The sequence below is a fragment of the Cynocephalus volans genome, chromosome 8 (genome assembly GCF_027409185.1).
Source record: "Cynocephalus volans isolate mCynVol1 chromosome 8, mCynVol1.pri, whole genome shotgun sequence".
Classification (NCBI taxonomy): Eukaryota; Metazoa; Chordata; class Mammalia; order Dermoptera; family Cynocephalidae; genus Cynocephalus; species Cynocephalus volans.
Window position 1 is genome coordinate 21,865,675 of NC_084467.1, and position 27,307 is coordinate 21,892,981.

At 43.5% G+C, this 27,307-nt stretch overlaps 1 protein-coding gene and 1 non-coding gene across 2 annotated transcripts; both read left to right on the top strand.

The window, feature by feature from the left end:
- Positions 1 to 500: 500 nt before the first annotated feature.
- PPP1R8 (protein phosphatase 1 regulatory subunit 8) lies at positions 501 to 15,455 on the top strand. The gene is made up of 7 exons (XM_063106231.1): positions 501 to 568; positions 2,395 to 2,455; positions 7,902 to 8,055; positions 9,133 to 9,353; positions 10,867 to 11,011; positions 13,498 to 13,562; positions 15,091 to 15,455. Exons 1-7 carry the CDS (start codon positions 513 to 515, stop codon positions 15,442 to 15,444), a joined length of 1,056 nt encoding a protein of 351 aa, XP_062962301.1. The 5' UTR covers positions 501 to 512; the 3' UTR covers positions 15,445 to 15,455.
- LOC134385399 (small Cajal body-specific RNA 1) lies at positions 4,271 to 4,436 on the top strand. Its single transcript, XR_010024374.1, has one exon. It is a non-coding gene; the product is annotated as a small Cajal body-specific RNA 1 (non-coding RNA).
- Positions 15,456 to 27,307: the final 11,852 nt, after the last annotated feature.

Sequence of the window (27,307 nt, forward strand, 5' to 3'; positions counted from 1 at the left end):
CAGATCATCTACAGAAGCCCTCAAGGCCCAGACTTGGATTAGAAAGGGAAGTAAGTTGCAGTCTTCTGGAGAAGGGACAGAAGAGGAGAAACAGGAGTGCCCACTCCAATCTCCGAGATTTGCCCTCTAGCTTCTCCCTAGATTGAGGGCAAAAGGCTGACGGTGCAAGCTCTGGAGGAGGATGCAGTCGCAAGATTTTAGAGCTCGGGTCCGACTGCAAGAGGACGTAGGGGAAGACCGCAGGTCCCTCCCTACAGGTCCCTTTTTCTCTGACACCTCCAGGCAAAGGAAAGCCCTAACCTCCGGAGACTATTCCACAGAAGGCCAACTCACACACTAAACCAGCCTACAAAATCGGACCTCAGTCCCCACGGCCACTAGAAGAACCACCCCGCGTGCGTGCGTGCGTGAGCGTGCGTTCGCACAGGCTGCTGGGATACCACCCCGCCCCTCTCGGTCTTCCAGTTTCCCGGCGTGCTTAGGGCCCGCCAAATGGGAGGGGGAGACGCAAGATGGCGGCAGCCGCGAACTCCGGCTCCAGCCTCCCGCTGTTCGACTGCCCGACTTGGTGAGTGGTGGGGCGGCCAGGGCTGAAGTGGCCTGGCCGAAGCTAGCCTGCACTGGAAGGGTGGCTCTTTTTTTTGCGGCGAGCCGAACGGCTCAGAAACCCTGGAGTGGTTGAGGGAAAACTCCGCCGCGCCGGGCCGGGCGACGTTTGGAGGAACCGGGAGCCTGGATCTCGGGCCCAGAAACTGAGGAAACCCGGGGTTGGGGACTCAGAGGCGCTCACTTAGGCAGCCCCTTGGACGATCAGTTGGTCGCTGGGGCGCTTCGCGGCCTTGGCCCCGAACTTACCGCCAACTCTTGAGTGTCTGGTGCTCTTGTGTACTGCTCTTGCTGTACGTCCCGAGCGCGCAAGAGCCAGCATCCTTCTGTCGTTGCTGCATCCGCCGTGCGGTGCTTGTCTGTCTCCCGCAGACTGGGAGCTCCCTGAAGCCAGGGGCGGTGCTGACCTATCCGCGTGTTCTCGGAGACCAGCGCGAAGCCCGGCACAAGTGGCATCAGTAGTTGTTGGAGTGAACCCTTTTCATCCCTTCGAAAGTTCTTGGGAATAAAAGAATAATTTAATTTAGTCTTTGGGTAGGGTACAAGATGAATTTCCTTGCAAGGAGACACATCGTGGTTAGAGCTTTTTTGCTGTAGTGCATCACGGTATATTGTATTACTCGTCTCTGTCTCCCGTTATGTTGGGATTCTCAAGGGCAAAGACTGATGCATCTTTGTATTCTCAGCTCCGAGGCCTGAAACAGGCACATAGTAGGAGTTCAGAAAGTATGTTTGGGATGTAACATTCCTTTCCTTGTTTCCCGGACAAATGGGCTTTTTTCCAGTTTACTGTCTTTTTTAGCAACTACCATAGAGGGGTTGGGGCAGGATTGTGAGATTACAGTGTTGCATCTTCAGTTAGATAGACAAGGATACATTTTTCATGTGCAAATGTAGGGACTCTGGCAACGTTGTACTTTCTTCAAACATCAAGTGAGCAAATCCGGGAAGCAAGTGAATGTGTGGCTGTTTTCTGGATCCTTCCGCACTTTTGTAACACTCAGTTGCTTCGGTTTACAAATTCTTTGTCTGTTTTGGTCCCGCACTGCACTGATTTCAAAATTTGGACCAGGATAGCAAACAGTTAGAAGAGAGTGTTTGAAATCACTCACCATTTCCTCAGGGCCTGGTATGTACCAGGTACAGTGTTGGATGCTTTGACATATGTGTATCCTCCTTGAGTGGTATGGCTGTAGGAGTATACAGAAAAGTTCCCTTAATCATGCTGTTGTAGAAAGACCTGTTCAAGGATAACTCTTGTATTCATTTGGTACCTGGTTTCATGGGCATGATTTTGAATTGTCCTAGTTCCCTAATTATGCACCTCTGATTTGGTCTCAGAGCTCAGGACAGTACCTTCTGTTTATCCTGTAGTGAGACTAATCTTGTTCAGCCCAAAACAACTGATTTATTCTACCTTTGTATGATATTAGGGTAGTGGCAAATCTTAAGTTCAAACTCCAGATGACCAGACTAGCACAGCTATAGTACTTGCACTCTCTATGCTGCTTTCTCTCCGAAATGAATATCCAGTATTAAAATATAGGTTTCTTTGGTGCTGCTCTAAATACAGATCCACCAAAATCTGTTTTAGAGCAGTTGAATCACTGGGGAAGTAAGTGTCAAACGTAGAAAGGAGCTGTAATAACAGTGAAACAGATGACATTTTTGCTTGAACATGAACTAAGTATAGGCTGGTAAGAGAGCTGCAATGTTGAATGGGACAATTATTGTAAGTAGCATTTATGAACTCATCCTGAAAATGCTTTTTTCACTCTTATTTTTCAGGGCAGGTAAGCCCCCACCTGGCTTACATCTGGATGTAGTCAAAGGAGACAAACTAATTGAGGTATGGAAATACATGTCTTCCCTTTTTTTCCCACCATGATAAAGATTTTTGCCAGTGACTCACTTTTCCACCCCCTCTCCTGTGCTTTGTTTTCCAGCAATGCTACTTTCGTTCATCCTGAATTTCTATTAAAAGCACATGGTGATGTAACACATTCAAAGCTCATATCACCCGCAGACATTCAGTTTTTTGTGACTTCTCTCACCTGCCAAATGAAGGGTTTTTTGTTTTTGTTTTTTTGGCGACTGGCTGGCATGGGGAACTGAACCCTTGACCTTGGTGTTATGACACCAGGCTCTAACCAACTGAGCTATCTAGCCAGCCGTAAATGAAGGGTTTTAATAGGTCGTGAAAGTATTGTCACCAGTCAGACTGGAAGCCCTCTAACTTGGTAATTTTCTGAGTACATGGAATTGTGTGGAACTCACAAGGTATGCAATAACTGAAGAAGAAAGTGAATGATACAGATTAAGTTTAACTTTTTAGTTGCTTTTATGAGATTCAGGCCCAACCCCTTTCAAAGAAGTATGGTAAACTGACACACTTGCTCAAAAAGAGAGTGGAATGCTGGCAACATTTAGTCATTCATTCAAAACATTTAGTAAGGGTCTGTGTGTGTGTGTGTGGCTGGCTGGTACAGGGATCAAACCTGGGCTTTGGTGTCATCAGCACCACACTCTGATCAACTGAGCTAACTGGCCAGCCCCATTCATCCAAAACATTTATTGAGTATTTACTATGTGTCAGTTACCGTGCTGAGCATAGGGAGTACAACAGTGAGCAAAACAAACACGGTTTCTGTCCTCAAGTCATCCAGTGGGAGAGACAGAATCACGCAAAAATTACAAAATTATAATAGAAATAAGTACTGTAAAGGAAAAGTTTAGCAGAATTCCAGATTTCATACAAGTCTGTAGAGTGAAAACCACATAGAACTTCAAGGGAACATAAGTTTTGATTAGCTATTAGATTGTATAAGTTTTTAAAACTCCTTACAGTATTATTTATTTACTAAGAATGGAGATTGAGTACAGTTTTTTTGGGTTTTTTGTGGGTTTTTTTGGTGGCTGACCCATATAGGGATCCAAACCCTTGAACACCATGCTCTAACCAACTAAGCTAACTGGCCAACCCCAAGTACAGTTGTTTTTCTTTGGTATATATAAGAAAAATATTGCAATTCCACAGTTGCCAGCTTAAAAAGCTATCTGAGATCTTCTGAAGGATGATCTGTAAATATGTTGTGACTTGAAGGATATCGTAGAGATAACCAGATATTTTGCAAAGAATTAAGGCACGAATGAGTCATAATGAATTCTGTTATTAATTCATCATGTCGTCTACCAGTCACCTAGAGCCCCTTTGTCCTGTGTTCTTCTATTGTAAATATCAAAACATTAAGATTATTCAATTAAATAATTTAGCTGAAATATCTGTAAGACCTTTTTTCACTATAGATTGTTCCACAGATACAAAATATTTGTTGCTAAATAACATGAAGCTTGAAGACATAGGAATCTACTTTGTTACTAGAGTTTAGTAAGTCTTTTGTTTGCAGCAGGAAGAAATAGACAAGGAGGCCTAGCCTTGATGGTAACACATTTCTTTGTGAAATAGTTTATATTTTCAAAGCACTCTAATTTGTCAAATACCCCTCTGATTACTGATTTCCATTAGCCAATAATGATCTCTGTCTTTCAGTGCTGTTAGGTGTGCCAAGTTGCCTGCCACACAGTTGTCAGGTTACAAAATCCTTAGATATCACCGTAAGAAATAGCCCTGAAATGTGCTTATTTTTCATGACTTAAACTTGATCAGCACTTGATACTAACCGAGCTATCTATATCCTAGCCTTGTGTCAGAGGCTTGTGATGTGTTGTGATAGCTGGGTTTAAGAAGTGCAATATTAAAACAAAAGCCATGAGTCTTTTAAGCCCAGCGTGTAAAGACACACTCTGAGTTATAACTCAAAGGCACACTGGATAGTGGTACTGGCCATAACTAGTCAAGAAGTTAGGGCTTTAGTGACAATTAAAAGACCAGTCCATTATTTCATATACTTGGACAGAAGAAATACATTATCTAAGAATTAACACATTTCCTTGATTCTAAGACATACTATTTTCTGTTAAAATTCCTTACATTTTAACATTTCTGTAATTGGTATGCCTTTAAAGGTGAATGTGTACATTTAACTTGGGGGCCCTTTCTCGTTTTTTCCCTTCAAACAAATTCCTAAATGTCTGGTACATCTTTGGCACCCAAGAATCATAGAAATTTGGCCATTGTTATATTGCAACCCAAGAACTCGTGGTCTTATATGTTCCTTGAAGCCAATCTGTGAACACCATGGCTTACAAATTTAAATTTGTGAGAACATAATCTGTGTGCATATAAACATGAATGACAGATGCAGTGAGATTTAGCCCGAATAGATATTACCTGAAGAGAACAGGATGTTGAAATTTCAGAGCTCTCTTTTAATTCTAAAGCAATGTCTTATTTTTAATCCAAGTCTTAAAATTTGGGTCAAGGCAGACATAGGAGTGACAGTTGTTAAGTCTTTGTGCTCCATAATGGTATGGGCCTGGAACGAGCTCTGCCAGCAGCAGATGGGCACTGCTGGACAGGGTTTCCCAGAGGTGACCCATATATCCAAGTTCACTTGAACCTTAAGGCTAAGCTTGAAAGAAAAAATAAGAGTGTAACCCACAGTACTTATTCATTCCTTAAAACATTCCTTGCCACATGGTGTGTCTTTTGATGTAAGTAGAAAGAAGAAAATATTTAGTATAGTGGCTAAAAAAGCTTAGACTCCAAAGTCAGACAAATCTTAATTTCTAACCCAACCCATATACTTGAGTATGCTAATTAATTTCTCTATGCCTTAGTTTTGTCTTCTTTTAAAATAGGAAGACTAGTACCTGCCCACCTCATACGGTGGTTGTGGGAATGAAATGATATAACATAAAATTCATAGCACAGTGTGTGGCACATATGTGCTCAGCAGGTGTTACTCTCATCAGTGCTAAAGGTCTGTTTGCATGAGGTGTGTTTGCAGGAGATATATTTTTTGGTTTTGAAAGGGGAACACTAAAGCATAGAGGAGAATAGTAGCTCACTGTGAGTTCAAGGACTTAGCCAGGAATGAAATACAAGCCTCTTGATCCCCAGACTGGTACTAACTCGACTGTACTTCTCTACTCAGCTTTGTAAGAAACTGAGTAAGCAATTGTTTAAGGAAAAAATAAGTGCTGTCTTTTCTTAGGAATTTTAGGAGTATAGTGTGAAATGTGAACAAGAGCTTAATAAGACCTTGTTTTTAAAGGAAAAACACAACATATCTAAATGATGGTTACTCTTCAAGTAGATTACTAGACCACTAGCAGTGGCCTAGACTGCTAAAATTGGAAGCAGTGTTAGCAATAAGTCATCTACTGTGTTTCATCTATGACAGTCCAGTTTATAACCAATCTGTGGCAAAGGCTTTATTGATCCAGGATTAAAAGAAATATAGGGACGGTGTAGTGAGTTTTTCTTAAAGCTAAATTCAGCTCAAAGAATGGTCCTTGTGGTGGATTGAATTATGTATCCCCAAAACTCACTGAAGCTTGAATTGTGTCCCCCAAGTTTTATGTATTAGAAACTTAGCCCCTCTTGTGACTGTTAACAGGGTGGGAACTCCTATTATGGTAATTGTAAGGTGGAGCCTTGAAGAGAATTGGGTTTTAGGACCGTGCAGTAATGAATGGATTAAAAATAGTGGTCAGGGATGTGGTTGTGAGAGCTATAAAAGAAGAGGAGAGTCTGTCTCTCTGCTATCTCTGCTTCCACCATCTTTTAATTTGAGATCCTTGGGTCATTGTCGCCACCACCAGATGGACTTTGGACTTCCCAGCCTCAGAAACTGTATGCAAATAAATTTCATTTTCTTATAAATTATCCAGTTCCGTGAATTTTGTTATAAGCAACAAAAATGGACTAATACAGTCCTTTATCCTTGCTGTTCCACTCATTTGCTGATAAAATGACCTTTCTTTTATAAAATAATGACAATGATGATGATGATACTAATCCATGACAATTTTTTTTTAATGTCCTTATTTGGCAAAATAAAAAGTTAAGACTTATGTCATCCCCTTCTCCCCCCACAATTTTTTTTTCTGGCAACTGTCCAGTATGGGGGTCCAGACCTGTGACCTTGTTGTTATCAGCACCACACTGTAACCAAGTGAGCTAACCAGCCAACCCTAAATTTTTTTTTTTTGTTAAATAAACTATGCTTTATTTTGTTCCTTCTTTTTTTTTTTTTTTTGGCAGCTGGCTGGTAAGGGGATTCGAGCCCCTCACCTTGGTGTTATAAGGCGGTGCTCTAACCAACCAAGTTAAGCAGCCAGCCCCTTAATAACAGTTTGCTGGTTCATGAAATCCCCTCTTCTGCTATTATACTGGGGCATTATATAGTTTTTTTCTAGCACCACAGCAGCAGCTGAAAATATTTTGGAGCTCTTCTCTTAGAATTGTTCAAGACCCATACATAGCACATTGTTTAGAATGTTAGCATTGCAAGTCAGTCACATCTAAGTTTAAATCATAGCTCTGCCACTTAATTAGCCAGGCCACCTTAGATGACTGACTTCATCTCTCTGATGCTATTCTTTTATCCTTAACAATAGAGATGATACTTGCTTCAGAGTTGTTTTGAGGATTAGATGAAACAGTGTTTTAAATGCCTAGCAATAACAGTCCTTCAATAAATGTTAATCCACAGCTCCCTCCCCCAAACCTGACAGATCTTTCCTATTTGGACATAATAAATACCCATTTAGCATTAACTGTGGATAATATGTTTTGTGGCCTAGGTGAAATGAGACAATGAAGTTGGGTTTAGAGGCTCATACAACATTGTCTATTGTAATTCCAGTTAAAGTTCCAAAATTACTTTGGAGCTATGGTAGCATGATTAGAATATAGATAGGTATTTGTACCTTATTCCTTTTCCAAACAAGTGATAATCTTTATTTGAAGGTATATTTGCTGAAAAACAGTCTTATTACTTTATAGACAAGCTTTGTGCTTCTTCTTTCCTGAATGACCTAAAATTAAGAACCAACAAAACATTAAATTTCCAGAAGACAGGTTACTGCCGCTCTTGATAGATTGTTCATCTCCTGGGGGTGGGCAGCTTACAGCTAATAGAATTAAGAATAGTTATTTTCATACTAACACTAGACAATTGAGCACTATGTTTGGGGAGGTTAATTGCCTTCCACCCCATCTTAGTAAATTATTCTGAGCTCCTTATATTGAAGAATAATGGAAACTTTTTTTCTCCTTGGCAAGGAATTTTATCTACTCAAGATCCTCTACTTATTAGATTGGAAGAGTTTTTAGTAAATCCTGTTGAAACAAGATTTAAGTAATATTTAATTTAATATTTATTTAGAAACTGATTATTGATGAGAAGAAGTATTACTTATTTGGGAGAAACCCTGACTTGTGTGACTTTACCATTGACCACCAATCTTGCTCTCGGGTCCACGCTGCACTGGTCTACCACAAACATCTGAAGAGAGTTTTCCTGATAGATCTCAACAGTAGTAAGTAACTCCCTCCATTTCACATATTCCCTTTGGGCAATGCAAAAATGTTCTTTGGGTTCTTTAGTTTGGAAAAGGTGTTTTATTGCTCATCAAGGAAAAAGTTTATGTTTGGTTTTTAAATCAACCCTTCTGTATTGCTGTGATTGTCCTATTTTCCTGCAATATCTGATGACTGACTGGAGAGAAGAGGGGTTTGGGGACCACTGTTTTGGAGGAGGCATTAAGTATATAGAGATGGTCCCTGACTTACAATGGTTCTACTTTATGATGGTGCAAAAGTGATACGCATTCAGTAGAAACCATACTTTGAATTTTGGATTTTGATCTTTCCCTGGGCTAGCAATATGCCGTAAGATACTCTTGCATGCTGGGCAGTGACAGCGAGCTGCAACCCCCAGTCAGCCGAGGATCACTCGGGTAAGCAACCAATGCTCTACAGTGTACTGTGTTGCCAGCATTTTTTGGATATTGTGTTTTTGCATCCCATCATGTCTACAAAACAACTGTCTGTCTCTTGCTTCTTGTGAGAAGAGGAACACAATTACTCTTGAGATGAAACTCAAGATAATTGCCCAGCACAAAGGCGACAAGCCAGTAATGGCCACTGTGTGTGAGTTACAACTTTTGCAGTCCACCACTTTGACCATCTTGTCCTTTAAATACATTTTCGACTTACGATATTTTCAACTTACAGTGGGATTATCAGGATATAACCCCATTGTAAGTCAAGGGACATCTGTATAGAAAACAAAAAAGTACCCAGGAACTAGGGACTGTGAGTATTCAAGTATTTATAGGACCATGATAAATCGTGGTCCAGTTTAAGCAGAAGCCATGATTAGCCCCATTAATGTAGCAGAGCAGCAACACAGGACATTTAAAAAATGTTTGTTTTGCTTAATTTAGACCACAATCCTGAGTGGCATTTTTAATAAGTTAAGAACAAATAAAAAAGCAAAACTGATGTGCTGAGAGGAGCTGACATGATAAGAGAATTGAAGATAATGTTCTTCCTTCTGAAATTCATGCTGTTCTTGGTTTCTCCACTTACATTTCTGATTTGGTTATTCCCAGCTCACGGCACTTTCCTGGGTCACATTCGGTTGGAACCTCACAAGCCTCAGCAAATTCCCATCGATTCCACGGTCTCATTTGGTGCATCTACAAGGGCATACACTCTGCGTGAGAAGCCTCAGACATTGCCATCGGCTGTGAAAGGAGATGAGAAGATGGGTGGAGAGGATGATGAACTCAAGGGTTTATTGGGCCTTCCAGAGGAGGAAACTGAGCTTGATGTAATTCCATGTCTATGTCAGTGTTTTAACTTTTGGGACCCTGGGTTTTGCAATATGTGGCTGTTCTGTTTTCATTGAAATGCTAGTGACTTAGCAGCAGGAGGTTCTCTTGAGCTCAGTAATGGGTCTTTGGCAATGTAGTGTGGCCAGCTGTGACACACCTTGGAGAGTCACATTGTGTGAATTTGGTTATATACAACCAGGGCTAATGAGGAGATTGGGTCTCCCAGCCACTAGACGCCCCTTGTTTTTTTGTGGACCTTCATTGGCCACCCATTGGCCACCCAATGGCTTAGAAGCTAAGACTGGGAGTTACATTTTTCTGTCCCTCTGACTGCTTAGAGCTATGTTGTCCAATATGGTAGCCACTAACCACATTTCAATATTTAATAGTCACATACCGTTAGTGGCTATAATATTGGATAGCACAGATAGAGAACATTTCCAACATTACAGAAAGTTCTATTGGACAGCATTGGCTTAGAGAGACTGACAGTTTCATTCATTTATGTAGCTTTTTTGGGTACTGTGTCAGCAGCCCAGAAATCTTCATAATAGAACCAGACTGCTATTGTTCTTATGAGCCTGGGTTGCCCCAAAGGCCATGAATTTTACAGAATTTAATTTTGTGGTGTAGTCCTTCATATGTCTCACCGCACTGGTGTGACTGGTCCGTTCAGATAGACCAAATGCAAACATGTCCTTAACCACCCGCATGCATTTACTATTCCTGTACACCAAGGCAGTTTCCCAGCCCTTAGGAAAAAAAGCATAATAGAAATCTTACAATTCACAAGTCATTCTGTTCTGAAGAAGTGGCCCCATAGCTAGGGATCTTGCCAGCAGTCACTCTTGCCCATTTCCCCTCCAGGCTACTTCCATGCCTCCTTGTCTTTAGTTCAGTAAGTTAAGTTTTCTCTGGGCTTTCATTCTTAAGACAGTTGAAATATCTAAAAACTGGTGGTTTCAACTGGGTAGGAATAAGTCCAATGGATTGGGAAGAGGCAGGTAGCAGTGCTAAGACCCAGTTAATCATTGAGATGGTTGATGGTGAATAGAATCAGGGCCAGATGCAGGATGGGAGGGTGACAAACATTAATGCCAAAAACTAAGTGCAGTGGCAGTATCCTTAAGAATTTTAAAAGAGGATTTCCTTCCAATTACATTTTTAATTCTCAGCATAAAGACACGATAGCCTTTCTTCAAAAAACAAAGGCTCAAATCAAGGGTGTTTGTACAGATGACCTGTTCTCTACTCAAGCCCTTCTCCTCCTTTTGAATCACTGCCCCACTAGTCAATGAGGATGTTCCACATTCTTTCAAATGAGACTTGTTAGTATTAGCAGTCTAAGGGCAATATGAATCTTCTCTAAATGCAGAAGAGAGTCTCATTTTCTGCCTTGGGAGTTCAAGGTTAGCCCCTAATACCTTCCTGCCTTTTATTTAGTAGTGTCTTCTCCATCAAATTCCCTTTGTACTGACTCTTGTTTTTCCTATGTGAACCCTGGCCTAGAACCTGACAGAGTTCAACACTGCCCACAACAAGAGGATTTCTACCCTCACCATTGAGGAGGGAAATCTGGACATTCAGAGACCAAAGAGGAAGAGGAAGAACTCACGGGTGACTTTCAGTGAGGATGATGAGATCATCAACCCAGGTGAGGAATCTTCCTGGTTTCTTCTGAGGAAGAAGCTGTGGTCTCAGAGAGTAGTGTGCACAACTGACAGGTCGGTTGTGAGGTTGCTCAACAAGGTTTAGGATAAGAGGTGCTATATTGAGGGAGATTTTTTTTTTTGTCTTTTTCATGACCGGCACTCAGCCAGTGAGTGCACTAGGTCATTTCTATATAGGATCCGAACCCGGGGCAGGAGCGTCGCCACGCTCCCAGCGCAGCACTCTACCGAGTGCACCACGGCTCGGCCCAAGGGGGAGATATTTTTGTACAATTTATTAACAGAATATTGTCAACACTCAAACATTATTCAGTTACGATGTGAAAGAAATGGCTAAAGGAAGGGCTCTGTGTAATACAGCATACAGAGCAAGGTTGTAATTCTCTTCTGATTGAAGTATGTCTTATGTCATATAAGTGTTTGTTGTCTTTACCTCAAAATGGGACATTGTCCTTTTGGGGTTCTGAGTAGGACTGATAACTCCAAGGTTGGAGAAACTTCTGCCACCATTAATAGCATTGAAGACTTGCCTCTGTAAGGAACTTATAGTTAGTTGGTTTGGAAATTTCAGCAAGATGTTTATATGGAAGTTTTTAGGGAAGGCCACTAAATTTTGGTAAATTTGTTCCATCATTTAATATTTATTTATTGGGCTCCTGTTATATCTGTGTGACCTTGGCCAAGTGACTTAGCAGACTACTCACCTCACAGGATTGATGGGAAGATTAAATGAGTTAATACATGTAAAAATACTTAAAATCAGTGCTCATTGCTCAGTAAGCCCTCCATAAATGTTAGCCATTATCACCATCCTCGCCTACCTTTCACCCATGCAACCTTTCCTATACCAGTAGAGTTAGCAAGGAGTTTGTTGGTAGGTTTTCCAGGAGCACAGACCTCCTGGAACGAGTGTATCCTTTCCTTGTAGGGCGAGAATGGGGAGAGGGTGAGTGCACCGAGCACCGCTGAGCCAGCATAGGAGAGTCCCCCAAGCAGCTTGGCCCCGTTCGTTCGTCTGCAGGCCTGAGCGCACATCAACCATTCACATCAGTGGGGCGCATCAGCCACTCACCACTCCTCTTGGGCTGCAGTCACTCTTGTGCTTCATTTAGCTCTCCTTGCAGAAAGTATGGTTAAAACCAGCTTCCATGGCAGTGAGAGACAAGGTTGAGCCACCTTTTTAGTGACCTTGTCTCCTTCCTGATGAGCCTGGATGTCTTTTCCTCTCTCTTCTGCCTTATAGAAGCCATGCATTCATTCACTGAACAAAGATTGGTAGTGAACCTAATACTGGAGTATATTCTTTAGAGGCATCCTAATATGTGAAAAGCCAGATTTAAAACAAATAAATTAGGGGCCTAATTATTCAAATTAAGCAGGGATTGTTTGTTTTCCAGAGGGATTCACAGGAGTGTTTCTTTTTAATAGTAAGCAATCTCAATGCATTTAAAATAAGATATACAACATCTATTAGGGAAACAATTCCTTCTCTATCACTATATTAAGCTAAAGGGGACATGAAGTAGTTTACTGTAGTAGTGATATACATCTGTGTCTGCCTGTTCCACATATTCAACCTTCAGCAAGAAAACTCCTGCATCGTAGGTGAGCCAGCCCAGCCAGCCCTCTGTGCCCCAGGAACACCATTTTGCACTTCTCTTAAAACTTCTGTTGTGTTGTAGCCTGTCTGCCTCTGTAACTGGGAACACCTCAAAGGTGGGACAGTATCTTGCTCTTTATTTCCATGCCTGACAATCCAGTAAATGAGGCATGAGAGAGTGACTGAAAAGCAAGTCCCTTACATGGGCTTAGTACTTTCTCCCTGCAGAGTAAATGAAGCTAGAAGCTTTATAGGGCACAATAATGCATGTGTAAGTTGTGAAAAGGGAGCTGCTGTCCCTCCCTCCCTAAACAGGGGACTACAGATCCTTTCGTAAAAGACTTGATTATATATAGTTCAAGTTATCTAAGTCAAAAGGCCAGATTAAGTTTGAAGCACGAGGTCTGAGTCCTTAAATCTGTTATTTGCTAATGAACAGGCATTAGCAATGAATGTGGTATGTGACCTCTTGACATATCATTGTGTTACCACTAAGATGAGATTGACAATGTCTACTCTTTTTCTCTCCCCTCAAAAGAGGGAAGTGTATGGAATGGGAAAGAACTTGGGGAAGCAGCACATAGTGGTTCAGAGCACAGGACTGTTTCTGGCTACTTGGACACAAGTCATAGCTCCTCCCCTCTCCGGCAGGGTCTCTTTACTCCTCCATGCCTCAATTTGTTAATGTTTATTATGGGAGTACCTACCTCAGAGTGTTGTGAGGATTTAGCACATTGCCTAGCACATAGTAAACACTTGAAGTGTTAGCTGTATTTTACGATTTTAATGTGAGTGATGATTGTTTTGTTTGCAGTGAGCCCTGTACCCTTATTCCTCCCAAACCAACTCTGCCCTCATGTCTTTTTGCAGAGGATGTGGATCCCTCAGTTGGCCGCTTCCGGAACATGGTGCAGACTGCAGTCGTCCCAGTCAAGGTAGGAAGCACACTGTGACAGTGTTTGAAATGCCATACAGTCTGGGTTTGAAAACACTGTTTTATGTGTGGGTGGGTGTTAAGTGAGTGCTTAATTTTAAACACTTCCATTTTTCATTCTGTGGAAATACTTTTACCCGATCTATGTCTAGGAAGTCCTGGAGTACCACAGAAAGGTTGCAGGTGACCAGCCAGCTTGATGTTACATGTAAATTATGTGCGATGTGAGTCTGTAAATTTTCCTTCCAGAAGGGTGCAGAGAGAGGTCCACCTTTCTTTTTCTTTGTCCTTTCCCTTCTGACTCAAAGTAAGCTGTTAGGTGAGGGAGACACATTACTGCAGTACTGCATGGCACCTGTGGCTTTTGTCATACCTTGATTTTGTGAACAGGAATGGCACAGATAGGAAGGTCAGCACAGATCTGAGTTAGGTTTAAGATCAGGTAAGTTGAGGGACCAAGAGGGAGGAAGTTATAGAGATGCTCTCTGATTGCTCAGCATGTGTTGGAGCTAACTGATAGCTAGATACTGTCCGAAAGGAAACAAACTGCCCTTGAAGTATTGAGGTTCCTGTTAACAGGGGTATTCAAAAAGTGATTGGAAGATGCTGGATAGAGATGCCAGTTTTAATTTTTTAAAAATCTTAAGAATATATAAGACTAAATTGATAAGATATGTCACAGTTCCTGCTTAGTGTTTGTTTAATCCAGAAGGGGTATAGGGGTGAGGAGGATCTTTTATGGGCTTTAGTCCGGTGTGGAAAAGGTAGAAGGTGAAATTTTTTCTGTGGGACTCCATAGTATTCATGTCATATTTCCCCTGAGCTCTTTTCTCTCCTTTTTTTGTAGTTTTGTTTTGTTCTTCCTTTGGAATATCCTGTTGTCATTAAAGTACAAAATACATTTGTGTGACCACCACCGTAAGCAAGATACAGAAGATTTCCATCACCCAAAAAGTCCCTTTGTCCCTTTGCAGCCAGTCACCTCCCACTCCAGACCCAGACAATTAGTAACTATTCTCTTTACTATACAGCTGTTTTGCTCTCAGATTAATGTTTAAAAGTTGAGCTCCTATCATGGAGATACCAACTTTTTATTTTCCCCCAAAAAGAAAAATTTGAATACCAATTACCATCTATTATCACTTCCATTTTTTCCTATAAAGGCATTTTAACATCAAAATAAGAGAGGAAGCAGTGTGCCTTAAAGAATAGTCATTTAAATTGGATAAGTTTACTTTACGTGTCAAACTACACTATGGATGCAACTCAGATTCTGTTTTGGTGAAACCTTTATTGTCGAGCAGTGTTTGGGAGCCATCATGTTGGGTAACCAATAAGGTCCCTTCAAACCCTGAGATTTCAGGACCATGAAATAGGTTGTCTGGGAAATTGAACAGGCTAGAATTTGGGGGTCTTTCACAAAGGCTCTTCTTCTAAGACTGGAATAGAAAAAGCTAACTAACCACTCTTGTGCCTCACCTCTTGTTTCCTCTCTCCATTCTCTCTCCTCTCCTCATTGCAAACCACAGAAGAAGCGGGTGGAGGGCCCTGGTTCCCTGGGCCTGGAGGAGTCAGGCAGCAGGCGCATGCAGAACTTTGCCTTCAGCGGAGGACTCTATGGGGGCCTGCCCCCCACACACAGTGAAGCAGGCTCCCAGCCGCATGGCATCCATGGGACAGCACTCATTGGTGGCTTGCCCATGCCATACCCGAACCTTGCCCCTGATGTGGACTTGACTCCTGTTGTTCCATCAGCAGTGAACATGAACCCTACACCAAACCCTGTGGTCTATAACCCTGAAGCTGTAAATGAACCGAAGAAGAAGAAATATGCAAAAGAGGCTTGGCCGGGCAAGAAGCCCACACCTTCCTTACTGATTTGATATTTTTGGTCATGGAGAAGGGTGGGATTGGGTGGGAATGGGGTGGAAGGGTAATGGGGGAGCTAATGAATTAGGGAGAAAAACTTTCCATATGTGCAGTATCGTCTTTCAGAATGTCTCCAGGGGTCCTAACCATGTGTTATTAAAACTGGGGTGGGGTTGAAATATCCTATAAAGACCTGTCTTCAGAGCAATTTCAATGTAGAGAAAGGTTTCATATATCCTTTTAAATAGACTGCCCTGGCTCTTTCCCAGGCTTTCCATTACCTCCTCCTTCCTTTCTCCTTTCTAGGGTCATTTTTATGTAAAGTCATGTATCCCAGACCCTCAGGTTGAATCCAGAGCTGCTGAGGTTACAGAAGCATCACCAGCCTGGGGGGTCTGGCAGCCTAATTTATATTTACTACCCTTGAAGTCGCAGGTAGCAAAAGGGTTGCCATGGATTGCAGATTGATCTAAAATGTTTAGAATTCTGCAGTTAAGCCAAGGTTTAAACTCAAAAATGTTTTCTTGGGTCAGTGGTTTTGAGGTCCAGTAGTTAGGCTTTTCTCTTTTGTCCTTTCTGTTGTAATGAGAACATTTTGATTTTCCTTCATCTGAGACCAGTGCCATAAACACAGGTTTATAGTTTTTAACTTACAGTGTTATTTGAACACTTCCTGTTTTTCTTGTCAAACCTGAGCACTCCACTTGCTGAAGTTTCTCATTTAATTCCAGAGTGCTGTCCTCTACTCTCTGAGGCATTAATTCTCAAGTGTATTATGGAGGCAATTTTTTAAGGATATGACCAGTTAGAGCAATTTAAGTTAAAAAGGAAATGATTTTACTTTGCAAGTAACTGATGTCTCTAAAAGGACATTTTTAGATGTTGATTTGGAAGCTCTTTACCCCCCTCGATTGAAAGCTCTTGTTCAGAGCTCCACGACTGCCCCGGCTAACAAACACAGGAGACGAAGGTAGGAAACATTGATATGAGCTTTGTACAGAGATTTGTACATTTGTGTAATAGGCCTTTTCACGCTTTATGTGTAGCTTTTTACCTGTAACCTTTATTACATTGTAAATTAAACGTAACTTTTGTCATTTGGGTGCAGTCTGTGACTCCATCCCTGGCACTGATTCGCACTGTCATCAGGGAATGTTTGTTAAAGGCATGGTTTTCAGGCTTGGGAGGCGATGCTCTGTCCCCATTTTATTACCACAAATAAAGATGCCCCCTGATGAATATGGAAATTCTAATTAGAGATTCTAGTCCCCAGACTAAAGCCTCACAAAGCTAAGTGGGTTAAGATGTGCTTGCCCTTCATCAGGAAACAACAGAAGACCTCATAAGGGGAGGCTAAGGCATTTGTACTGGGGTGGGCATGGTGTAAGCCTGGTCACCCACTCTGTTGTGAGCTACATGTACTTGAGCAATAGCTCAGTGGCACAGGAGCAAAAGGAAGCTAAAGTTGAGTAAGTTTAGGAGGGATTTAAGCAAGAGTTTGGATTGAAAGCTTGTGTTTTACTACTGGTATCTTATTCGCAGTAAATGCACGATGTGTGTGGTGAGACTTCTATATGTGGCTTTGTGGTGAAGATGCCAACCAGGTTCCAAATCCCTTGGATCGAGAGTGTGGACTTGCAGCAGGAGCAGCCTTCTAAAGAACAGAGATCTGTAATATCCCAGCTATACAGAAAGTTGACTTTTCCATAGGTTCTGCAAAAGGAAAACTGAGGCTCAGAGGCAAAGTAAACTTCCCTATGAGCCACTGTAGTGAAGACAGGATTGAAACTCTAGTCTGAATCCAGACCCTGAGCACAGGTTTATGGCTTCATGAGTTAAGGTGAAAGATAGGTTTGGCCCATGGGTGGCACGCAGAAGTGTTAAAAAAAAAAATGCCCAAACTGGACAACTTATTGGAAGTATATTAAAGGTTTGAGACCTAGTTTAGATAAAATAAATACTGGTGAGATGGATTATGCCATACATTTTTGGTTTCAGAATTTGAGCTGCAGGTGAAAGTTGCACTGGCATCTCAAAGAAGGCTCAACAAAATATCCAAACCTGCAAGAATATTTTTTTCCCTTCAAGGGCCCAGTCAACTTAGGCAGAAGCATCACTGGCTGAATTTGGTAGTTACGTGACATGAAAGAGGCGTGTATGTGGAAACCTGGCTAATTGGCACCATATTTCTGATTTATTCCAACCACGTTTTAAGTTGACTCTCTCCTGTGATCCAGCTGTAGACAATGACTGTACATAGATATGCCCCTCCTGTTCACCATCAGGATTGGCAGATGATCTGTATTGCTCACATGAGCACAATGCTGCTGAGGGACACGGCCTGTCACCATCCTGGGACACAGGCCCACTCTGGATGAGAAGCAACTGTTGGTTTCCCCAGAGTCCTGTGCGCACTAATGGGCCACCTGCTAAGGAGGGATGGTGTTATCCTCATTTCCCTCCCCAAGACAGGAGAGGGACGTGAACCCTGGAGGACACTTACAGAGTTCCCCAACTCATGATCAACAGTTTGAAAACTACTTGCCTAAAATATGCTTACTATTATGTGCAAGTCATAGAACTGCAGAGTCAAAAGAGACTCAGGAGAGCCTGTCCAGACCCCTCATTTTGCTGGTGATCAAACCATGACAGTGGAGAGTTGCTTCATTCTACTCCCATAGATTAAACATCTGTGAGGGGCATGTGGAAGTGCACTCCCCTGCTTACAAGAGGCTCACTTTCTAGAGGGAAACAGCCACACACACTAATAATGCTGTCCAGATGTTTTAATAGAGGGAAGGATAGGGTGAGGACAGCAAGCCCCTGACCAAGACCTGGGGGGGTCCAGCAGTCTCCTAGGGAGATGTCATCTGAGCAGGACAAGTAGAAATTTGCTACCTGAGGAGAGTGGACCAAGGTTATCTAGGCAGAGGGACCACTATTAGAGAGTCATGGGAGGAGAACCCACACTGTAATCCTCACTGGGGAATTTGAAAGTTCCAGCAAGGCACCAAGGGCTTTTTTTCTTTCTTTTTTTCTTTAACTTAAGAATTCAGAAAAAGATGATAAAAGACATACACATATATTTTGGAAAATCCAGAAAAACACATCACACAATCACACATAATCTCGCCCAGAGTGAGGGGAGACTTCTTGAGGAGGTTTCAGGCAGCAGTAGTGACTGGCCAGAGGCCGAAAAGACAGGCAGGTGTTCTAGTGTTCTCTCTCACAGTTAGGCAATCTAGAAATAGATTGAAATGTTGAGATAATATGGGAGAGAAAGTTCCCCATTAGCTCTGCCTGTGGGAGGGGAGGGGGACTATAAGGAGAGGATCATGGAAAGCTTCAAAGAGGGGCAACGTCTCCAAGTGGTGGAGGGGAGGGCACTCCAATCAGAGGCAACGGCAGGACAAAGATGAGGTGGAGTGGATTAGAGCTCCTGGCATGTTATTAAAGGTCATGGCAAGGCCCTTGAGTGCCTTTGGAGTTTGGATTTTCTCTGTGGCAAGCAAATGAAAAAATCTATTCCACGGAGGATCTGGATTCTGAGGCTTCCACCTCTGAACAGGGGCAGGGGTGCAGTTCCAGAATCTACCAGCAGGCGGGGCCCTGTGCCCACCCTTGGAGCTGCTATGGTAACCAGTGAGGACCCCCAGGGCTGCCAGGCAGGAGATGGGGAGAGAGGGAAAGAAAAGGATCTGTCACCCTGCCAGGCATTTTACATGTGTTGTCCCCTTCAGCTCTGAGAGGAAGTAGGTAGTGTCCCCATTTTACAGATGGGGAACACCAGGCTCAGAAAGAGTATACAGATCAAGGTCACACAAATGGCAAGTGATAAAGCAAGCATTCTGACCCAGCCCTAATGTTTTAGACCATGAACAGTGCAGGGGTCTCCTGACTCGGGCTGCTGCCCCTGCCTGTTCCTAGGGTCTGTGAGAGACTGGATTTTGGTCCCTTTCTGGTTTTTCTCCCTCTTGATTTCCTGACCCTTTTGTCCCCATCTCTGGTCCCCTCTGGGGTATGTGGGATTTCAAGTAGAATCATCCCCCAGTATCAGCAGGGGATTGGTTCCAGGGCACCCTCAGATACAAAAATCTGTGGATGCTCAAGTCCCTGTTATAAAATGGCATAGTATTTGCACCTACACACATCCTCCTGTATACTTTGAATCATCTCTAGATTACTGATGATACCTAATACAATGTAAATGCTGCGTAAATAGCTGTTGTATTTTTATCTGTATTATTTTTTATTATCGTATCATTACTTTTTGTTATTATTATTCTCAATATTTTCCATCTGCAGTTGGTTGAATCTGGGGATGAGGAACCCCTGGATACAGAGAGCTGACTGCACTGAGTCTCCACACCTAGGACAGGTTGGGCCCAGGAAGCTCTCCTCAGACACTGGCACTCATGGCCCCGGACAAGGTTACTCATGGAGTTCAGGTGAGATAGGAAAGTTGGCGCTTCCAAGAGAACCTGTGATACTCCCTCAGTCACGCTGCCCACGCCTGCCTAGGCCTCCCTGTTACTGCAGTCTGTGGACCCTGTCTCCCCTCACCTACTGCAGTTATTCTCTCTCATACTGACACTGGATCAGCTGCAGCAGCATTCAAGCTTGCCATTATTGCTCTCATCTTAAGAACAAAGCAAAAACCTCTTGATTCCTCTTGTCCACCAGCTACCTCACCTCTTTCCCATTTCTCTGCTCCACCTGCTGTCTCCAGTTCCTCTCCTCCATTCACTGCTAAATCCACGCCAGTCAGGCTTTTGCCCCAAAACTCCATCATTCTGCACTTGATCATGTTCCCTTCTCTGCTCAGAATACTCCAGAGGACCCTCATTGCCCTTCTACTGGGAGCCAGCTTCACCATGACCTGCAACTCTTGCCAAGCTCTGCACGCCCTCACCCTCCCATCGCCTCTCTGCCTCCCCTTGCTCAGTCCCCTGTAGCCACATGGGGTTTTGGCTGGTTCTTCAACCCTCAAGGCACACGCCCGCTCTGCCCCTGTGACTGGAACTCTCCTCCCCCAGACGTCAGCATGGCTCCCTCACTCCCTGCCACCAACTGGAGAAAGAAAAAAGCAAACCCTGACCTCTGGAGTTGGCCTGGCATTCAGATGGGCTGTGGCATTCTCCAGCTGAACATAAACAATTTCACAGAATATCAATAGCAGACAAAGGAACTCTGTGACCATGATAGATCATGACACAAACTGGACCACTCCATGATCATATCTGAACACTGACAAAATATGAACAGAAAGGGCCAACCATTCCTGTAGTGGGTTGACTTGAGGCCCCAAAAGATAATTCCACGCAGAACCTAGGAATGTGGTATTATTCGGAAGAAGGTTCTTTGTAGATGTCATTAAGGTATGGATCTCAAGATAAGATTGTCCTGCATTAGGGTGGGCCCTAAATCCAATGATGTGTGTGCTTATAAGAGACTAAAAAAGGAGAGGATAGAGACACAGACAGGAAAGCCATGCGAAGACAGAGGCAGAGATTGGAATGATGTCTATACAGCCAAGGAACGCCAAGGATTGCCAGCAACTAAGAGAGAGGCATGGAACAGATTTTCCCTCAGAGCTCCCAGAAGGAACCAACCCTTCCAACACCTTGATTTCAGACTTTTGGCCTCCAGAATTGTGAGAGGATAAATTTCTGTTGTTTTAAGCCGCCAAGTGCATAGTCATTTGTTATAGCAGACCTAGGAAACTAATACAATCCCCCTATCTTGGCTAATATGAGAGACTGCTGTTTCTTACTAATGCCAGCTTTATCCTTGGTCTAACTGTCCCTCCTTCTAGATAAAATTTATTAAGATACTCAGTTATAGAATTACTCCTGCTTCCTGACAGCATCCAGTCCAGAGTGCTCTTAAGCCCTCCAGATCATCTAACCCAAGCCCAAATCCTGTAAGTCCTTTCCAACACTTTCTTACTGAGTTAACCCATGGTTCCCGGTGGTGGGTGCTATCCCTATGACAACAAGTCATAAACCCAGCTTGTTCAACTGCCCCTGTGTTCCCATTGGTCTTTGCAAAGTCTTTGCCCAAAGGCCACCATCTCAATGAGGCCAACCCTCACTGCTCCACCTAAAATTGTAGTTTCCCCATCTCCCTTACCCTTGAGATGATGCAGCCTGGACTGCAGTGGTGGGACGCAGCTGTAGAGTCTAGGTGGGGAGGAAGAACACCCAGGTAGATACCGGGTCTCTGGCCTGGGTGTCCAGGTGTTCAGAGGTGTCATTCACTGAGAGGGGAACACGGGAGAGGAGCAGGTTATGGGAAAGGTGGTTTGAGGAAATTCATGCCGTAGAACATCAGGGTAGATGCGTGTACACCTGGAGCTCAAGCTCAGGCTGGAAACACAGGCTTGGAAGATAGCCACAGTGAGACTGAAGCCCTGGGGGAGGAGATCCTGAGGACTTGTACCTGGGAAACCATACAAATAGCGGGTTTCAGAGAAGGGCAGAGGGTGCCCACTTCCCCCATCCCTGCTCCTCTTTCTGCTTTCTGTGCTATCTCTAAGCCTCTGCTTGCCTCTGCAGCCCCCAGTGGCTGAGATCACGCCCTCAGATAGCAATCTCTTGTCTATCCTAAGAGCTCACTGTTGCACGCTTCCTTAGACAGCAGACAGGAGGCCTGAGCACAGATGGCTGCAATTGTAGCCACTCTGGAACCAGATCCCTACCTGGAGAGCCCTGGGCACTCAGGCCCTGTTATTCTGGGAAAGCTCAGGACTAGGGCTGAGGTGGGCATTGCTGGTGGCATATGCACAGCAGGGCTGCAGGGCAAGCCTGGCACAGGCTGACACACTCCCTTCTTGTCACAATGGCCCTAAACCCCGCCCCATTCCAATCAATAGGGGGCTCATCCCCAAAACCTTCGGGACAAGGCCAGACTCCTTACTGAAGCTTCAAAGGCCCTGCAGGACTGGCCACTCCCTGCCTCCCAGCTGAGATTTCTTTCAGTCCTTCAATGGGCTCTTCTTCATTTCCCACTCACCCTCAGCTCACTCAGCACTTCCTCTGGGCAGCCTTCCCTGGTTCCCAGGTTGTGGAAGGAAGGTCCACTTGAGTAATCCTCACGCACTGGGTCCTCCCCATGTGGGTGCTGGGAAGGCAGAGACTGTGTCTGTTATGTTTACCCCATTTCCCAGCAACCACACTGTATGCTCTAAACAGGCAGGCCAGAGATATGGACAGCATTGAACTGAGATGCATTAGGAAACTCCTCTCTTTCCTCTCCTCCCAGATGCTTTGATCCTGCCCCATTGGTATTATTCTCTGCTAGGGTTTGAATGTGTCCCCCCCAATTTCATGTGTTGGAGACTTAATCCCCATTGTAACATCATTAAGAGGTAGGGCCTTTAGGAGGTGATTAGGATTAGATAAAGTCATTGGCATGAGGCCCCCAGAATGGGGCTGGTGGCTTTATGGGAAGAGGAAGAGATACCTGAGCTGGCATGGTCTTGCCCTCTCACCATGTGGTGTCTTCTTCCATGTGTCATAACACAGTGAGAAGGCCCTTGCCAGATGTGCCTCCTCAACCTTGGACTTCCCAGCCTCCAGAACTGTAAGCAGTAAATTTCTTTTCTTTATAAATTACCCGACCTGTGGTAAGACACCCTCCCTCCCAGCTAGAAGGAGCAGCTAGAGGGTGAAGGCTGTGCCATCCACATGGTCTCAGCCCCGAACCCACTGACACAGTGGTGCCAGGAGAAGACACCACCAAACTGAAGTCCTGTTTCAATGAAACTCCCAAGCCCTTAGGGGAAGTAAGAGCAACGAAGAAATAGAGCAAAGAGTTCCTGTGGGGAGAACTCGAGAAAAGTGAGAAAGGGAACTTGACCCTTCTGCTCTGAGCAGCGTGGTGGGGCAGGGAGGAAAGTACCCAGGGTTCCCACCCTCATCAAATCCTGGTGCAGTCTCTCCCTAGTTGTAGGACTTTGGCCACAAAGCTTAACCTCTCTAGGTAGCAGTTTTCCTATCTATAAAATGAAAAGAACAAGATAACCTACATCTCAGGGTTGTTGTGAGCTTAATAAGCCAGCAAAGTACAGATCCCCTTCTCAGGGCCCCAGGCCTTCCCATTGCCTCCATGTACATGAAGATTCAAAGGCTAGAGACGGACGGGACAGAGGACATCTTATAGTGCCTTTGGGTGGTGGGACAGGGCCCTGGGGCTGGGGAAGGCTACAAAGTCCTAATGAGCAGAGGAGGAGGAACCTTTGACCTTCTACTTCAGTCCCTTTCCTTTGCAACTAGAAAAACAGACTGAGAAGTGGAAGCAGCTATTGCCCAAGTGTTATGTGGAGCCAGGTTTGGTACCACAGCTTTTGTGAACTTACCACATTTGTATTAGTCCATTTCTGTTGCTCATAACTGAATACCCAAAACTGGATACCTTATAAAGGAATGAAATTTATTTCTTACAGTTTTGGAGGCTGGGAAGCCCAAAGTCCAGGGAACACATCTGGTGAGGGCCTTCTTCTGGGTGGGGACTCTCTACAGAAACTGAGAGTGTCACTGATGAGAATGGGCTGAGCAGGAGAGAGCTAACCTCCTCACTTGCTCTCCTGTTAAAGCCACCAGAACCATGTCCATTACTCCATGAGTGGATCAAACCATTCATGAGGGCACAGTCCTCACAATCTAATCACCTCTTAAAGGCCTCACCTTTCAAATACCATAATTGGATTTCCACCCTCTTAATACTATTACAGCGGGGGGGCAAGTTTCCAATACATGAACCTTTGCGGACTTATTTTACCTACAGCAGCACTGAATGTAAGTCTTGCAGCACCCCTGGAAGCCAGGCTAAGGGAATCGTGGTGGTTTTAGACTCATGCTACACTTCTCTCTGTGTAACAGAGAAGCAAAAGGATTACTACTCAAAGCAACATCAGTGCGTTGAGAAGCCCAGAGAGTCTGTATCCCACAGAAAATGGGAACAGACTCCATTCAAAGTTAGCTTCTTTGGGGCCGGCCCGTGGCTCGCTCGGGAGAGTGCGGTGCTGATAATACCAAGGCCACGGGTCGGATCCTATATAGGGATGGCCGGTTAGCTCACTGGGTGAGTGTGGTGCTGACAACACCAAGCCCAGGGTTGAGATCCCCTTACCGGTCATCTTTAAAAAAAATTTTTAAAAAAAGCTTTTTTTTATTGTAAAGACAAGGAAATTTCACAAGAAAATTCAGTTGATTAAATCATTAGAAAAGGACACAAGGACATGGGCAGTGTTAACAAAAGTTACCTAAAATCTAGCTTAAGCAATGGAAACTAGTGACATCAGTAAAATTAACAATGTGACATTCCAAAATACAATTAGTGAAAAGCTAAGTTGGTCAAACTGGCTCATTATCCAAAGTATAACCTCTCCTTAAGCAAAAGTTACATTCTTATGATAAAATCTAAGTATAATTATCTCTAAAGTTTCTCCCAACAGACAGCTTGCCCCTAGCAAATATATTTTTTCACATCTTTTCCTTCAGCAATTCTTAAAATCTCTTAACAGTATCAGTATGACAACCACCTGTTAGCTCTAAAATCATTAAAGTATATAATCCCATACCTAAACGGTGGTTAGAGTTGATTAAACGGGCTTTTGCTCTCTGGCTCTAGGCCATTACCTCCTACTCCGAGGGCTTTTGCCCCAATATGTATTTACCTAAAAACCCTATTCTAAAAATCAAATGAGAATCAACATTATTTGATTAGAATTGATTAAATGGGCTTTTGCCCTCTATCTGTAGACTTTGGTCTCTTATCTGAGGGCTTTTGCGCTCTATGTATTTACCTAAAAACCCTATTCTAAAATCAAATGAGAATCAAGATTTCTAACCCACTACAGACTCAGTCAGTTTTTTGGTACAAGATCACAAGGAAGAGGATGTAGCTGAGACAAGCAAGAAACCCAGGGCTCCACACTCTCCAGAAAACATTCCCCTACTCCAGGGGGGTCGTCCTCACAGAATATGGAGGAGAGTGTGGGGGTGGAGGGGTGAGGACAGAACTCACATTTCAGAATCTTCCCATTGTTGTGAGGCCCCCTCCCACAAGAAATGCACCTACACGCCACTCGTGCAGAAAAGGGCAGTTTATTCACTCCAGCTGGCCAGCGTCCATCTCCCAAGGTGCAACCAAGGAGGAGCAGCCTCAGGCCTTGGTCTTGTGGGGTTTTTAAAGGCAAAAACGACATCCCACTGGCACATGGGTTTGTCCAGGTGCACAAAGCAAGCTAGGGAGCTAGGTCACAGAGGCTGAGAATGAGCCGTTCAAGCAGTCAAGCATACAAGTTTTCACTGTGTATGGTTCCTGTTCCCATGTAATAATTCACTGTTTATGGCTCCTGTTTTTATGCAATTGTTTTTTGTTTCTATGAAAAGGTCAATAATGGTTTCTCATGTAGAAGGGGGGGATAGTCTGCAGGTCAGACAGGGGGCAAAATGGAGTTACCTAGGTTAAGCAAGCAATTTTACAGAAGCAGATAGCACACGTTATGAGGGTGTAGGGAGCTCTACCATCTATTCAACAAATGCCAGGCTCTGTGGATATAAGTGAAAAGAGATCTTCTTGAGGTTGTGACACTTAAATTGAAACTAAGGATGAAAAAGGTCACTCAGGCAAGGGGACTGTGTGCATTTCAGGTAGAGGGAATGGCATATGTAAATGTCCTGTGGTGGGAAGAAGCACAATGTTGTCTAGAAGGCCCCAAATTTGTCTTTTCACAAGGTAGGAGTAGAGGCAATCTTCTTTCCCTTTTCTTCTACAAAATCACCCACACACAATGAGGAGAACAGAAACAGAAACTCCATCTTCTAGGAAGATATTTCTGACCTTACATTATAATACTGTAGAAAACATCAAATGCCCCTGATTCCAGTATCATTTTTTTTTTTTTAAGTTTTATTTTGTCGATATACATTGTGGCTGATTATTGCTCCCCATCACCAAAACCTCCCTTCCTTCTCCCTCCCCCCCTCCCCCCCAACAATGTCCTTTCTGTTTGCTTGTCGTATCAACTTCAAGTAGTTGTGGTTGTTATATCTTCTCCCCCTCCCGTTTGTGTGTGTGTGTGTGTGTGTGTGTGTGTGTGTGTGTGAATTTATATATTAATTTTTAGCTCCCACCAATAAGTGAGAACATGTGGTATTTCTCTTTCTGTGCCTGACTTGTTTCACTTAATATAATTCTCTCAAGGTCCATCCATGTTGTTGCAAATGGCAGTATTTCATTCGTTTTTATAGCTGAGTAGTATTCCATTGTGTAGATGTACCACATTTTCCATATCCACTCATCTGATGATGGACATTTGGGCTGGTTCCAACTCTTGGCTATTGTAAAGAGTGCTGTGATGAACACTGGGGAACAGGTATACCTTCAACTTGATGATTTCCATTCCTCTGGGTATATTCCCAGCAGTGGGATAGCTGGGTCGTATGGTAGATCTATCTGCAATTGTTTGAGGAACCTCCATACCATTTTCCATAGAGGCTGCACCATTTTGCAGTCCCACCAACAATGTATGAGAGTTCCTTTTTCTCCGCAACCTCGCCAGCATTTATCGTTCAGAGTCTTTTGGATTTTAGCCATCCTAACTGGGGTTAGATGGTATCTCAGTGTGGTTTTGATTTGCATTTCCCGGATGCTGAGTGATGTTGAGCATTTTTTCATATGTCTGTTGGCCATTTGTATATCTTCCTTAGAGAAATGCCTACTTAGCTCTTTTGCCCATTTTTTAATTGGGTTGCTTGTTTTCTTCTTGTAAAGTTGTTTGAGTTCCTTATATATTCTGGATATTAATCCTTTGTCAGATGTATATTTTGCAAATATTTTCTCCCACTCTGTTGGTTGTCTTTTAACTCT

Bases quoted from the DNA above. Each gene is read 5' to 3' on its own strand.
- PPP1R8 (XM_063106231.1), top strand. From the start codon at position 513: ATGGCGGCAGCCGCGAACTCCGGCTCCAGCCTCCCGCTGTTCGACTGC. The intron at 9,354-10,866 runs GTAATTCCATGT...ACCCTGGCCTAG, and splicing joins AGGAGGAAACTGAGCTTGAT to AACCTGACAGAGTTCAACAC. The intron at 11,012-13,497 runs GTGAGGAATCTT...GTCTTTTTGCAG, and splicing joins TGATGAGATCATCAACCCAG to AGGATGTGGATCCCTCAGTT.